Source organism: Anomaloglossus baeobatrachus, chromosome 1 (genome assembly GCF_048569485.1).
Source record: "Anomaloglossus baeobatrachus isolate aAnoBae1 chromosome 1, aAnoBae1.hap1, whole genome shotgun sequence".
Taxonomy (NCBI): Eukaryota; Metazoa; Chordata; class Amphibia; order Anura; family Aromobatidae; genus Anomaloglossus; species Anomaloglossus baeobatrachus.
The window spans coordinates 668,611,931-668,626,620 of NC_134353.1; the positions used below are offsets into that span (position 1 = coordinate 668,611,931).

At 41.5% G+C, this 14,690-nt stretch overlaps 1 protein-coding gene across 1 annotated transcript in view; it reads left to right on the forward strand.

Annotated features, from left to right (window-relative positions):
• The window catches only part of MYO1H (myosin IH), a 234,293-nt gene that overhangs the window by 38,577 nt on the left and 181,026 nt on the right, over window positions 1-14,690 (forward strand). Inside the window, exons 2-8 of the mRNA XM_075320032.1 lie at window positions 2,535-2,696; window positions 6,706-6,821; window positions 9,727-9,925; window positions 10,006-10,086; window positions 10,824-11,003; window positions 11,087-11,185; window positions 11,456-11,569. Coding sequence (XP_075176147.1) covers window positions 2,535-2,696; window positions 6,706-6,821; window positions 9,727-9,925; window positions 10,006-10,086; window positions 10,824-11,003; window positions 11,087-11,185; window positions 11,456-11,569 — 951 coding nt within the window. The remainder of the gene's footprint in view (window positions 1-2,534; window positions 2,697-6,705; window positions 6,822-9,726; window positions 9,926-10,005; window positions 10,087-10,823; window positions 11,004-11,086; window positions 11,186-11,455; window positions 11,570-14,690) is intronic.

Sequence of the window (14,690 nt, forward strand, 5' to 3'; positions counted from 1 at the left end):
CTGGAAGTTTTACACATACATGAGTATTACAGTGTAATCAAGAAATGATCAAATGATTGCATGGTCAAGTCCTATAATGAGGCTTAAAAAATGTCCTTTAAACTTTTGGAGAAATCATAAATATTAAAGGTGTCAACTTTGAACATTCTAGCAAAGGGTCTGAATACTTATATTAAAAATCAAAGGCTGAAATGTTATATTTTCATAATAGCACAAATGTCAACAAATGGGATTTTACTTTGGCATTACAGGATACTGCATTTAAAAGCAAATTGTTGATTTAAGCCAATATGTAATAAAGTATGGCTGAAGTGTCTAAATACTTCCTAAGTAGGTTTGACATTTATTTAAAGAAGGCAAATATCTCTGAAGAAATAATATTGTTAAACACAATATCACAAAATAACTAGAAATTTGGAAAGGTTTATTGTAAATGAAAACCGTGAACAGCCGAAAAACACCTTGGACATCCAAATTGTTAATATACCAGAAGTTTTTAAATATTTAAGCGCCATCTAGTGGGCTGTGTGACAAATGTATTATTGACGGGACGGCAATGACAATGATACTGGAGCCGTATCCCTTGTCATTACTAGCGATCCTATTACTAATATGGTTATTACATAGCAGTAAGAAAATGCCACCAGAAACATGGTAACACTGCGCGACACCACCCATAAAGAGTGTATTGGAAAAGAAGTACCTGTAGGTAACTAAAAGATTACTTTTGTGCAGTGTACATCGAGGAAACATATTAAGACACTTTTTCTTAGGGGAGAACTAGGGTCAAGCTTAAAGATGGGGGTCATTCTTTTTAAGACTATGGTTCTGCATCTTTACGGTATTTTATGGTGCAGAGTAGGGATCAGTGATACAGTGCTATATTGGAATGGTTTCTTTTGTTATCTACATTAAGTATAATCACAGTGATGGGGTTTTTTTTTTTATTAAAAAAAAGACATGAAAAGGACGTTTCAAAGTCATTTTTTTCTTTTGCCACAATGAAAATGTTTTTTTTTTCTCTTTTTTTATATTTCACATCAATATTGTACTGTTTTAGTTTTAAGGGGTATTCCCAACTTAAAGATCATATCCCAATATGTCATAGGTGTAATAATATTAGCAAATACGTCCAATTAGAAATGTAGTATAGTTCTTCTGATTAGTGATGTCTCTTATCTAATGTGCAGGGCATTCCTGCTTTCATATCCATGGTTGCAACCACTCATATCACGACAGTTAGTTGCTTGTGGTCATAACCATGGATACTTAAGCTACTGCAATGTGCTGCACATGAGTTAAGCAACATAGTTAAAGGGAATCTGTCAGCAGGTTTTTTCTACCTCATCTGAGAGCAGCATGATGTAGGCAAAGAGATTCTGAATCCAACTATGTGTCACTTAGATTACTGGGTGTAGCTGTTCTGACACAATCAGAATTTTTAGATTTAGCCATGTAGCACAGCTGAGAGAGCTGTACCTCCCACACCAGGTAATGATAAGCAATGATCCTGCTGCTTAAACAAACATAGATTGTACCTTGACAAGACAGGGATCCCTGAATTTTCTATGTCAACCCTTGCAGCATGCTGGTTTCAGTTTAAATAGCACAAACCTGCTTACAGATTCCCGTTAATGAAGAGAACTATATTATATTTCTAATTGGATGTGTTTGATAAAATTATTATTATTACATGTACTACATATTGGGATAGGATATTGGAGATGGGAATACCCCTTTATTCCTCTATATGTAGGTGTCTAACTGACATGAACACTTCCATAGTAAATTATAAGGTTATATATCTGATTGTGGTACTTTGTGTAGTTCTTTGTATGCTTCAGTATAGGTATATTTAATGGTCACTGACTTTTCAACAATCCTTGCGTAAATCAATTGTATCTATCTCCTGCATTAATGAGTTTGCTTCAAGAACACCACAGATCTTGTGTCTGTTCATACTTACCAAGTTTAAGAGCGACCCGCTCAAAACGCGTTTAGTGGTGGTTGTGCAATTTATTGGACCTGCTGTATCACATTTCATTCCTATATAGACTTTGTTTTTTAAGAATTTTTCATTAAAATTAGAGTTTTATTCAAGTTACGTGGAAGCTGGATCACTTATTGTCCTCATGTATGGAAATGTATACTGAAAGCCTGGTGTGGGTGGGTGCAGCTCCCAAAGCTCTGCTACATACAAAAAATAAAATCTTTCACTGTCAGAACAGCTGGAGCCATTAATCTAAGTGATACATCGTTAGATTCAGAATCTATTTGCCTACATCATGCTGCTCTTAGATGAGGTAGCAAAAACCTGCTGACATATTCCCTTTAAATGACATGTACACTTCAGGCAATCTCTGCTAGAAGCATTGCTTTGATATTAGTGTCTAATGGTGGGCACCATGTAGTGGCATGCAGAGTGCTGGCCATGTGCTGCCATAAACGACCCATACGTGCACTGAATTTTTTGCTTTTTTTTCCTCTTTTGTAAATAACAGTTTTAAAATTGTATACAATTTTATCTTTTTCAGGTGTCAAATGGTAAAAAGAAAGACACAGATATGCACATTGAAGGCTCCCTTATTTCCCGGGATAAGGTTGGAGTGCAGGATTTTGTGCTGCTAGATTCCCACACCAGTGAGACTGCTTTCCTTGACAATCTACGCAAACGGTTCCAGGAGAATCTCATCTATGTAATATTTTTTTATTCATTGGTGACAGTACTAGTATAATGCAGCTGCAATATACTTTTGAGAGATGACTATAATTAACAAATAAGCCAGGGATTACACTATAGCATGAAGCATTTAGCACTAGCGTCATATCAGAACACTTGTTCCAAGCTTTAATCCCATTCTCCAGACCTGACACGATGTCCTGTGATGGTGTGGTGCATGCTTGCCGTAAACTAAGAAGAATAATGTTTTATTGACAAAGTATTGTTTTAAAACATGTTTTAGTGTAAATTCAATATCTTAAATCTAATTTGGTGAGCAGAAGTTCTACCTTTGGAGTCACTTTACAGTTTTTACTAATGAACTCCATAGTGTACAATGGTATAATACATACTGGATCTATATGGCTGCATTTTTATGCCATTTCTGCAGCCCATAGATCAAAGTGGATCCAAAAGAAATCTAAAGGCCACTTTACACGCTGCGATCTCACTACTGTCGGTTGTGCGTCACGGGCAAATCGCTGCCCATGGCGCACAACATCGCTCGGACCCGTCACACTACTTACCTGCCTAGTGATGTCGCTGTGACCGGCGAACTGCCTCCTTTCTAAGGGGGCAGTTTGTTCGGCGTCACAGCGACGTCACTAAACGGCCGCCCAATAGAAGGGAAGGGGCGGAGATGAGTGGGACAAACATCCTGCCCACCTCCTTCCTTCCTCATTGCTGGCAGCCGCAGGTAAGGAGATGTTCGTCATTCCTGCGGTGCCACACGTAGCGATGTGTGCTGCCGCAGGGACGACGAACAACCTGCGTCCCGCAACACCATCGATATTTGGGAAATGGACAGCGTGTCAACGATCAACGATAAGGTGAATATTTTTTGATCGTTAGCGGTCGCTCGTACGTGTCACACGCAACGACGTCGCTAACGAGGCCAGATGTGCGTCACGAATTCCGTGACCCCAACGACATCTCCTTAGCGATGTTGTTGCATGTAAAGCGGCCTTTAGTCTTTTTTTAATAGGTGTTTTCTGTTTAATATCTGGCTTTGACTTCAAAACTACATATAAAAAAACCTAAATATGGAAGTATAACATCAATATAATTGTCTTCTTCACTAGTCTCAACTAAAGATGAGCAGACTCACAGAAAACCGGGACCAGCGGGGTCCCTGTTATCTGTTTTTTAAAATCCAGTTCCGGTCCAGAATCTGGTCCCCTTATAAGTCTACGAGGATCAGAAGCCGGAGATTAAAAATGTTGGTAGAAGGGATAGGGAAGGGATTGGGAGATAGCAGCGTGCGTGCTGTACTCACCAAAGATCTGTCATGCCAGCAAGCTGTTTCCAGGTCACACATTCACTTCCAGAGCAGCTAATTAACTTTCATTGAATATGCACTGCTTTCCCCACCCACCGTCTCCTGTGATTAGTTGCATTAGACACGCCCCCACTCTGAGTGTTAGCATGTCAGCTGACTGCTTCCAATCACAGCTCGTCTACATTATAGACCGAAGTCACACTGGCATTTCACATCGGATGTGACATGCCAATGACCCTCGGCTCAGGATCTGCTAGGAGCGTGAGCCGAGTGTCATGTGACTGTGATCTCATCCTGCAATCAAATCACGGCTGCGGAGGAGATGGAGGGATTCCACCCCATCTCCTCCATTGTCAGCTGTGTATAATCGCACTGCATTTGAATATCATCAGTGCAGTCCGATAGGAGACACGCAGACAATCGTAGATTGCTGCAATTTTTTCCTCAGTCCGATTAGGGCTGTTAAAAACTCGCAGATGTGGGCTGCAGCATCATCTTACATGGGGCTGAGTGCAATGTGAGCTTTTCGCGCATTGCACTCGGCTGAGTCATACGTCAGTGTGACTCTACCCGTACAGTAAAAATAAATAAATAAATAAACAATTTGGCGTAGGGTCTCCCTATATTACGATACCCAGCAACAGATAAAGCCCACATCTACAGGCCGCAGCCCCCAGCCCTATGCTAATCTTGGTTGTGTATCAAAATAAGAGGAACTGCATGCAACTTTTTTTTTTTAATTATTTAAATAAATAATTTTAAAAAATAAAAAAAGTCACTTCCACTTTTTATACCCAGCCAAGATAAAGCATAACAGCTGGGGGCTGGTATTCTCAGACTGGGGAGGGCTATGGTTGGTTATTGCCCCCTTATCCTAAATATAGCAAGCTACAGCCGCCCAAGATTGTCACATCCATTAGATGCGACAAGCTTGGCACTTTACCTGGCTCTTCCCAATTGCCCTGGTGCACTAGCAATCGGGGTAATGGGGGGATAATAACAGTGCACAACTATCATCAAGCCCAAAATTATTGATGGGTAGGGATCTATGAGACCCCCATCACTAATGCTATAAGTAAAATGAAATAAACACAAACACAGGGAAAAATCCTTTATCTGAAATAAAATACTAAACACACCCTCTTATTCCATTTAATTAAACCCCTAAACACCCCTGCGGGTCCGACGTGATCCATAGGTCCCACGGCGATTCAGCTCTGCTACATCTCAGTCACAGCGAGCGGCCATAGAGCATGACTGCCCACTGTGAGTGCAGACAGACAATGACTGAGCCGCAGTCAGTGGTGACATCACTCAGGTTATTTGCGGTAACAAGTGCGAACATTCAGCGTCACCGCACATCGCGGCTCAGTCTCTGCCTGTAGTCAAAGCGGGCAGTCATGTTCCATGTTCACTCACTGTGACTTAGATGTAGCAGAGCTGAATCACCGTGGGACCTCGTGTGGATTACGTCGGATCTTCAGGGGTGTTTTGGGTGTTAATAAAGTGATGAAAGAGGGTGTTTTTGTATTTTATTCCAAATAAAAGATTTTTTCTGTGTTTGTGTTTATTTCCTTTCACTTACAGATTAGTGATGGGGTGTCTCATAGACGCCTCCCATCACTAATCTAGGGCTTAGTAGCAACTATGGGCTGTTATTAACCCCTGCTATTACCCTGATTGCCACAGCACCAGGGCAACGGGAAGAGCCGGGTAAAGCACCGAGCTCGTCACATCTAATAGATGCAACAATCTTAGGTGGCTGTGAGTTGCTATTTTTAGGCTGTGGGGTGGTCCAATAAGCATGGACCTCCGCAATCAGAGAATAAGAGACCTCAGCTTTCTTGATTTATCTTGGCTGGGTATCAAAATTGGGAGGGAACCGTAAGTCGTTTTTTAAAATTATTCATTTAAATTCTCTTATTTTCATACACAACCAAGATGAGCCCGGCTGGGGACTGCAGCCTGTAGCCTGTAGCCATGGGCTTTTTCTGTGCTGGGTATAATAATACGTGGGAACTGTAAGCCAATTGTTTTATTTATTTTTACACCTCGATACTGACCTGCAGACATTGTCTGTCAGTGGTTGCAGTCAGACGCTGTCACACAGGCTGAGGGCACTTCTGACTGCAACCAATCACTTACGCCAGGACCACCATTGGGTGGGGAAAGGAGGGGAAGTAGTGCATTTGCAATGAGTGATAATGAGCCACCCAGGAAGTGAATGCGTGATCTGTAAGCAGTTTGCTGCCATGACGGAGCCTCGGTAAGTATGAAGCGCTCGCTTCATTCTTATTTTCTTTATTTTTTCTTTCTTTTTTTTTTTAATTTCTCAAGTGCCAGATCCGGGTTAAACACTTGGAATCCCGGTACCTGAGTACCTTTGAAACCGTGCGGATCCGAACTTTTACAGTTTGGGTCCTCTCGTCCTGATTCATGACCTATCCTAAAGATAGGGCATTAATATAAAAGTAGTGGACAACCTCTTTTAACTGATAGTAGGAAACTTAATTTACGATGCACAGGTTGCACCAATTGTATATCCTCCCCTGGAAGTATTTTAACCTTGGGATTTACTTGGGTCTGTAACAGTCTGTATAAGAATATTAGTCATGATTATAGTTGTTATCCATTTGACTGTTATGTACGTGAATATATGACTAGTGTCACTTGAAAATATAAATCATTTCTTCTTTGTTTTTGTCAGACATATATTGGAACATTGTTGGTTTCTGTGAACCCATATACGGATCTGGAACTCTACACTCAACGACAGATGGAAATGTACCAAGGTGTAAACTTCATTGAGCTGCCACCACACATGTAAGAATATGCTTCTAAAAACCAGTCATACATATCTGTTGTATAGTAATTTTTTGTATTTGCAATATTATTTCATCTTGTACTGCATAATGAAAAGAGGTCCCATATGAGGCTCATCTTATTGGCAGATGATCTCCTTTCCTGCCTGCTGGCTACACAGCTGCTTCAATTCTCACTAACTGTCTATTTCCCAATATGAGCGAGAATTTAACCTCCAGTTAGTCAGAAATGTAATTGTATCAGACCATGATATAACACAAGCTGTTTTTTGGAATGGCATGGTCATCTCATGCTTTCAGTCCTGCTAGTTCACAGAACAGCACCTCTGTCTGTTTAAAAAATGGGCCAGGAATGCAACACGCAATAAAGATGACTCAGTGATGACTCCAACAGGTTTTTCTTGTACAGGAACATGGATATGGGAAAGGAATGGGTAAGCGGAAATTAATACAGAAATTCAAAGCAAACAAATCAAATTGTAGTTGGCAAGTTTCACAGTTACAATCAACTGGTCAGATGCAAACAATCTGGAGATTATGGTGATCAAATTTCCTTAATAATAGCCCAAACATGGTCCTTTCATTAGGTAGAGCATCACTGGCTACCAGGGTTCCGCCTGGTAAATAGGAACCCTCGACTAGTGACACTCTTCCATCGAGGAAACACACTCCTTACAGGTCAGTTCCTGGCGGTTCTGGTTCACTGGCAAATGGCGATATTGATCTACAAATCCCGTGGAACATTGAACACGGTCATGTTCTGTCAGCCACCCCCTTACATTTGGACCACATACTTTCGTCTCCTGCTAACTTAGATAGCAGAATCTTTGCCTATCCCCACACTCTCTGTCTAATTCACATAGGACCACCGCCTGGCCTCCAAACTCCTCTGCTAGCTCACATAGCAGCACATATGCCAAGCCTCCAGACTCTCTTGCTATCTCACATAGCAGCACTTCTCCTTGGACCCCAGATCATCCTACTAGTTCATATACAGAAGTGTTCAAAATTGTTGGTACCCCTCATTTAATGAAAGAAAAACCCACAATGGTCACAGAAATAACTTGAATCTGACAAAAGTAAGAATAAATAAATAAATATATAAAAATGACCAAATGAAAATTAGACATTGCTTTTCAGCCATGCTTCCACAGAAATTTTGAAAAAATAAAATTCATGAAACAGGCCTGGACAGAAATGATGGTACCTCTGAAAATAAAGTGACAAAAGGGACATGTTAAATCAAGGTGTGTCCACTAATTAGCATCACAGGTGTCTACAATCTTGCAATCAGTCAGTGCACCTGTATATAGGGCTACAGATACTCACTGCTGTTTGGTGACATGGTGTATACCACACTCAACATGGACCAGAGGAAGCGAAGAAAAGAGTTGTCTCAGGAAATTAGAAAGAAAATTATAGACAAGCATGTTAAAGTTTGTTAAAGGTAAAGGTTATAAGACCATCTCCAAGCAGCTTGATGTTCCTGTGACTATAGTTGCACATATTATTCAGAAATTTAAGATTCATGGGACTGAAGCCAACCTCCCTGGACGTGGTCACAGGAGGAAAATTGATGACAAATCAGAGACAGATAATAGAAATGTTAACAAAAGAGCCCAGAAAAACTTCTAAAGAGATTAAAGGTGAACTTCAAGATCAAGGAACATCAGTGTCACATTGCACCATCCGTCGTTTTTTGAGCCAAAGTGGACTTCATGGGAGATGACCAAGGAGGACGCGATTGTTGAAAAAAAAAAACATAAAAAAGTCAGACTGGAATTTGCCAAACTACATATTGACAAGCTACAAAGCTTCTGGGAGAATGTCCTATGGACAGATAAGACAAAAATGGAACTTGTGTGACAAGGCACATCAGCTCTATGTTCACAGACAGAAAAATGAAGCAAATCAAGAAAAGAACACTGTCCCTACTGTGAAACGTGAAGGAGGCTCTGTTATGTTCTGAGACTACTTTGCTGCATCTGGCACAGGGTGTCTTGAATCTGTGCAGGGTACAATGAAATCTCAAGACTATCAAGGGATTCTAGAGAGAAATGTGTTGCCCAGCATCAGAAAACATGGTCTCAGTCGCAGGTCATGGGTCTTGCAACAGGATAATGACCCAAAACGCACAGTAAAAAACACTCAATAATGGCAAAGAGGAAAACACTGGACTATTTTGAAGTGGCCTTCTATGAGCCCTGACCTAAATCCTATTGAGCATCTTTGGAAAGAGCTGAAACATGCCGTCTGGAAAAGGCAACCTTCAAAAACGAGACAAATGGAACAGTTTGTTCTTGAGGAGTGGCCAAAATACCTGTCGAGAGGTGTAGAAGTCTCATTAACAGTTACAGAAATCGTTTTATTGCAGTGGTTGCCTCAAAAGGTTGTGCAAGAAAATATTAAGTTAAGGGTACCATCATTTCTGTCCAAGCCTGTTTCATGAGTTTTATTTTTTTTAAAACTCTGTGGAAGCATGGTTGAAAAGCAATGTCTGACTTTCATTTGCTCATTTTCATAGATTTTTGTCAGATTCAAGTTATTTCTGTGACCATTGTGGGTTTTTCTTTCATTAAACGAGGGGTACCAACAATTTTGATCACGTGTGTAGCAGTACTTCTGCCAGGACCCCAGACTTTCCTGCTAGCTCACTTAGCAGCACCTCTGCTTGGCCCCCCGACTCTCCTAATAGCCCTGCTAACTTACATATAAGCACCTCTGTTTGACTCACAGACTTTCCTCATTGTAGCTCACAGAGCATACTGGCCCTTTGCCTGGCCCAGAGACTCTCCTCATTATAGCTCATATAGCACCACCTAGTATACCTGAGGAAGGCTTAGTATAAGCCAAAACGCAATGTATTTTAAAACCTTTAAAAGGCCTTTATTTTTGTCTTTCCTTAGATATGCAGTTGCAGATAATGCCTACAGGGTTATGTGCACCGAGCGGAATAATCACTGCATCCTGATATCAGGAGAAAGTGGATCTGGAAAAACGGAAACCTCAAAGAAAATCCTTCAGTACTTAGCTATGGCATGTCCAATAACAGAGAAACTTCACACAATCAGAGACAGGCTCCTTCTTTCAAATCCTGTCCTAGAGGTAACTACAAATTGTACATTGAATCTAGTTTTTACTTTTTATATTTTCCATTACAAATACCTAATTATTAATTTCTTCAGGCCTTTGGAAATGCCAAAACTCTCCGTAATGACAACTCAAGCAGATTTGGAAAATATATGGATGTACAATTTGATTACAAGGTATATACAATATCAGTTATATAGTTTAGCTCAGAAGAAACTGAAAATTCCCAATTTTGGATATTTATGGCAATATGTGACCTATGTGGTGACGAGTAGGGATGATCGAATACCTCAAATATTCGGCTTTGCGAATATCCGACCAATAGGTCGCCGCTATGCAAATATTCGATGCGCAATGTAATTCTATGGGAAGCCCGAATAGTTGCAAATAGTTGTTATTCGGGTTTCCCATAGACTTACATTGCACATCTAATATTCGCGAATAGTCGAATAGTGGCGACATATTCGGAAAATATTCCCGAAGCCGAATATTTGAGGTATTCGATCATCCCTAGTGACGAAGCCACTCAGAACTCAATTCACTTCTATGGGTGTGGTGGAAAAATGTGACCAAGCCTTCTCAGCTGCTTTCAAAACTCATAACAGTGAATGGAGCAAGTCAACATATGTGCAAAAACTTCGCTATGTTGGGAATTTCCTTTCTACGACTTGTGTCACATGACAAGAATGTGGATACATTCTGGTTATAGTTCCTCAGGACTTATTCCTCCCTCTTATTATCAATGGTCAGTAAAATAAGTGGGTAATAGTAATTTTTGTATGAAAATACTGTATGCATTTTAATTGGGTTGGCTCCTGGGGCATGTAGACATTAAGGTGGGCCATTATGCTCCTTGTTATTTTCTGTATGGAGAACCACTAACAAATAATAGCTCCTCCTTGTGGGTTGTCAGGGTGCTCCAGCTGGAGGACATATACTTAGCTATTTAATAGAAAAGTCAAGAGTGGTCCATCAGAATCAAGGGGAGAGGAACTTCCATATATTTTACCAGTTATTGGAGGGAGGAGAAGATCATTTAATACGTTGGTTGGGCCTAGAGCGTAAACCTGAGTTTTACAGTTACCTCATACAGGTAAGAGCACAAACTAAAGGGGCTTTTTGTGGGAATTTTTAACATACAAATTAAGAAAATAAATAATTTTCTTTTGTCACAAGGGTGAATGTGCCAAAGTAAGTACCATCTGTGAGAAATCAAACTGGAAGCTCGTGCGTAGAGCGTTTACTATTATTGAGCTCAATGAAGCTGATATTGAGGTAAGAATTAAGGTCCACATCGAGACATACTGTATAATTGTCTAAAATTTAATTTCTATTCTTTGTTTTTGTGAAATGACGAGTTTTCCGGCTCATACATTTTAGTTAAACTAATATACATCTTTCCATCTTTATTGAAACAAGTATGAGTTTCAGTTGCCACACTGGTGTATTATCTGTTTATTATGAGGTTTATATTGTTTTGGATGAAAAGGACAAACATTAACAATGTGCAGTGAAAATCAGTCTTCTTTTCTTCCTTTTATTTAGAATCTTTTTGGCTTAGTAGCCAGCGTATTGCACCTGGGGAATATAAAGTATGAGGAGGATACCCATGGCCATGCCATAATTAAGGATGGCACACAAATCCAATGGGTGTCAAAGGTATGCTCATCACATCTGTGTTGTTTGCCAAGTGTTCTCACAATTGCCTATATAGACTTGTTGATATGGGTATAATGCAGTACAATAATTAACCTGGATTGTCTTTTTTTGTATTCTATTAATTGATGTCATGCATGGTCCATTAGGCTCTTCGCTAGGCAAATCTATCCTGGAGCATCTTTTCTTACTTTATGTTGTATTATTTTTATATTACTCCTTCTCAAAATATCAGATTAAGTTGACAACTGGGTGTGTCTAGACATATGATTTTGATACTTTGCACTGATTAGACAGCCTCAGGCTTTGTAAGGACACTCACACATGACAAGGAAAATGGAAACTACTCAGTTGTCAATTTCTTCATGCATTTCCAGAAGATAAAGTACAATATATTAATTATAAGATGCCCCAGAAATATTACTTTAAAAGTTACTGAATGAGACATTGGGAGAAATGACCGCCCCTGCAAGAACAAGTGTGCACAAACTTTTGACTGGTATGGTATATCTTTTATACATATGTAGATGGATAGATAGAAAGATTAATTTAGATGTACAGTATATCTATATCTAGATGTTCAGAGCTTGGGCTATTTTTTTATAACCTAACCCTGTTTTACTCTTCTGTCTTGTGTGTTCCTTGGTTTCTATGATGCTGTTTGATCCCTATTGTTCCCAAACGGCTCTGAGCTATTCATGTGTGTGAATAGCCCAGTCAAAGTCCAGACCTAAATCCCATTGAAAATACAGTGGAACCTTGGATTACGTGCATAATTGATTCCGGGAGTGTGCTCTTAAACCAAGTTACTCTTATATCAAAGCGAATTTTCCCATAGGAAATAATTGAAACGCAGACAATTCGTTCCACAACCCAAACATATTTACTGTATTTATACAAACTTATTACAGTAACACAAAATAATGTACTGAATTCATATAAATTATTACAGTACACTAATACAAAATACTGTACAGTAAAAGTATATAAAACAAATTAAACTGCACTTTAGCTTACAATAAAATTGGTGGTGTACGGGAGGTACAGTATCAGCAATGTGCTTTACTGGTTAGCAGAAAGGAAGTACAAAACTGTATCCATAAATCCAAATTGATAGACATGCCATATAGTATATACTGTACTGTACAATGGTATACTGTATACAGTACATATGTACAGAACGTTACCTCCAGAGCAGGTCAGAGCGTGGTGAAAAGACAGAACCAGAAATGTAAACGGTGAGTATTTGCTCTTCTTGCAAAGCATTGCTCTTAAACCAAGTTAGGCTACTTTCACACATCAGTTTTTTGCAATCAGGCACAATCCGGTTTGTGCCTGATGCAACGGATCCGTCTCAGAGTGTGTAAAAACTGATGTGACGGATCCGGTAAAAAAACGGATCCTTTTTTTTTTTCTTTCTTTAAAGCTGAGAGAGGGAGACCCCATCATCATTGCACATGCAGGCATGCACCATCACCGCACATACACCGGCACTCCCGCACGCATAATCACCGCACATACACCGGCACTCCCGCAGGCACCATCACCGCACATACACCGGCACTCCAGCACGCACCATCACTGCACATACACCGGCACTCCCGCACGCACCATCACTGCACATACACTGGCACTCCTGCACACACCATCACCGCACACACCCCGGCACTCCCGCACCCATCATCACTGCACATACACCGGCACTCCCGCACGCACAATCACTGCACATACACCGGCACTCCCGCACGCATCATCATCACCGCATATACACGGCACTCCCGCACGCACCATCACTGTACATACACCGGCACTCCCGCACGCATCATCACTGCACATACACTGGCACTCCTGCACGCACCATCACTGCACATACACCGACACTCCCGCACGCACTATCAGTGCACATACACCGGCACTCCCGCACGCACCATCACCGCGCACACCCCGGCACTCCCGCACCCATCATCACTGCACATACACCGGCACTCCCGCACGCACAATCACTGCACATACACCGGCACTCCCGCACCCATCATCATCACCGCAAATACACGGCACTCCCGCACGCACCATCACTGTACATACACCGGCACTCCCGCATGCATCATCACTGCACATACACTGGCACTCCCGCACCCATCATCACTGCACATACACTGGCACTCCCGCATGCACCATCACCGCACACGTCCCGGCACTACCTCAGTGACGTCACCGCTGACAGCGTGACTCCCTTCAGTTACTGCGTGGAGCTCCTAGGAGAGGCGGTGTTCTACTGCCGCTCCTGTCAGCTTCATGTAGCAGAGCTGAAATCGTCGTGGAACCTCGTGGATTACGTCAGACCTGGAAGGGTATTTGGGGATTTTAATAAAATGGTGAAAGAGGGTGGTTTTTTGTCTGTTATTCCAAATAAAGTATTTTTTCGGGTGTATGTGTTTATTTACTTTCACTTACAGGTTAATCATTGGGGGTGTCTCATAGACGCCTGCTATGATTAAACTCTTATTGCCTCGATTGCCACCGCACCAGGGCGATTCGGGATGAGCAGGGTAGAGTCCCGGGACTGTCGCATCTAATGGATGCGGCAATTCCGGGCGGCTGCTGGCTGATATTGTTAGGGTGGTGGGCTCCCCATAACATGGGGCTCCCCATGCTGAGAATACCAGCCTTCAGCCGAGTGGCTTTATCTTGGCTGGTATCAAAATTGAGGAGGACCGCATGTGGTTTTTTTTAATTATTTATTTATTTATTTACTGCAAGATATAGACCCGCCCATCAGCGTCTGTGATTGGTTGCAGTGAGACAGCTGTCACTCAGCGTGGGGGCGTGTTTGACTGCACCCAATCATAGGCGCCGGTGGGCGTGGAAAGCAGTGAATACGAGATTGAATAATGGGTGGACGGCATTTTCAAATCAGGAGAAGCCGCCAGCAGTGTGATAGCCATGCAGCGCTGTGCCGGTGATTGGTGAGTGGGTGAGAGTGAGTGAGTGAGTCAGTGAGTGAGTGTGAGAGAGAGAGAGGCTGGGGCCACACGGGGCACTACTGCCATGCTCGCATCACACTCGGCTCGCGCTGGCAGCACAGCAGGAGCCGAGTGTCATGTGAGTGTTCCTGCGTCTGCGG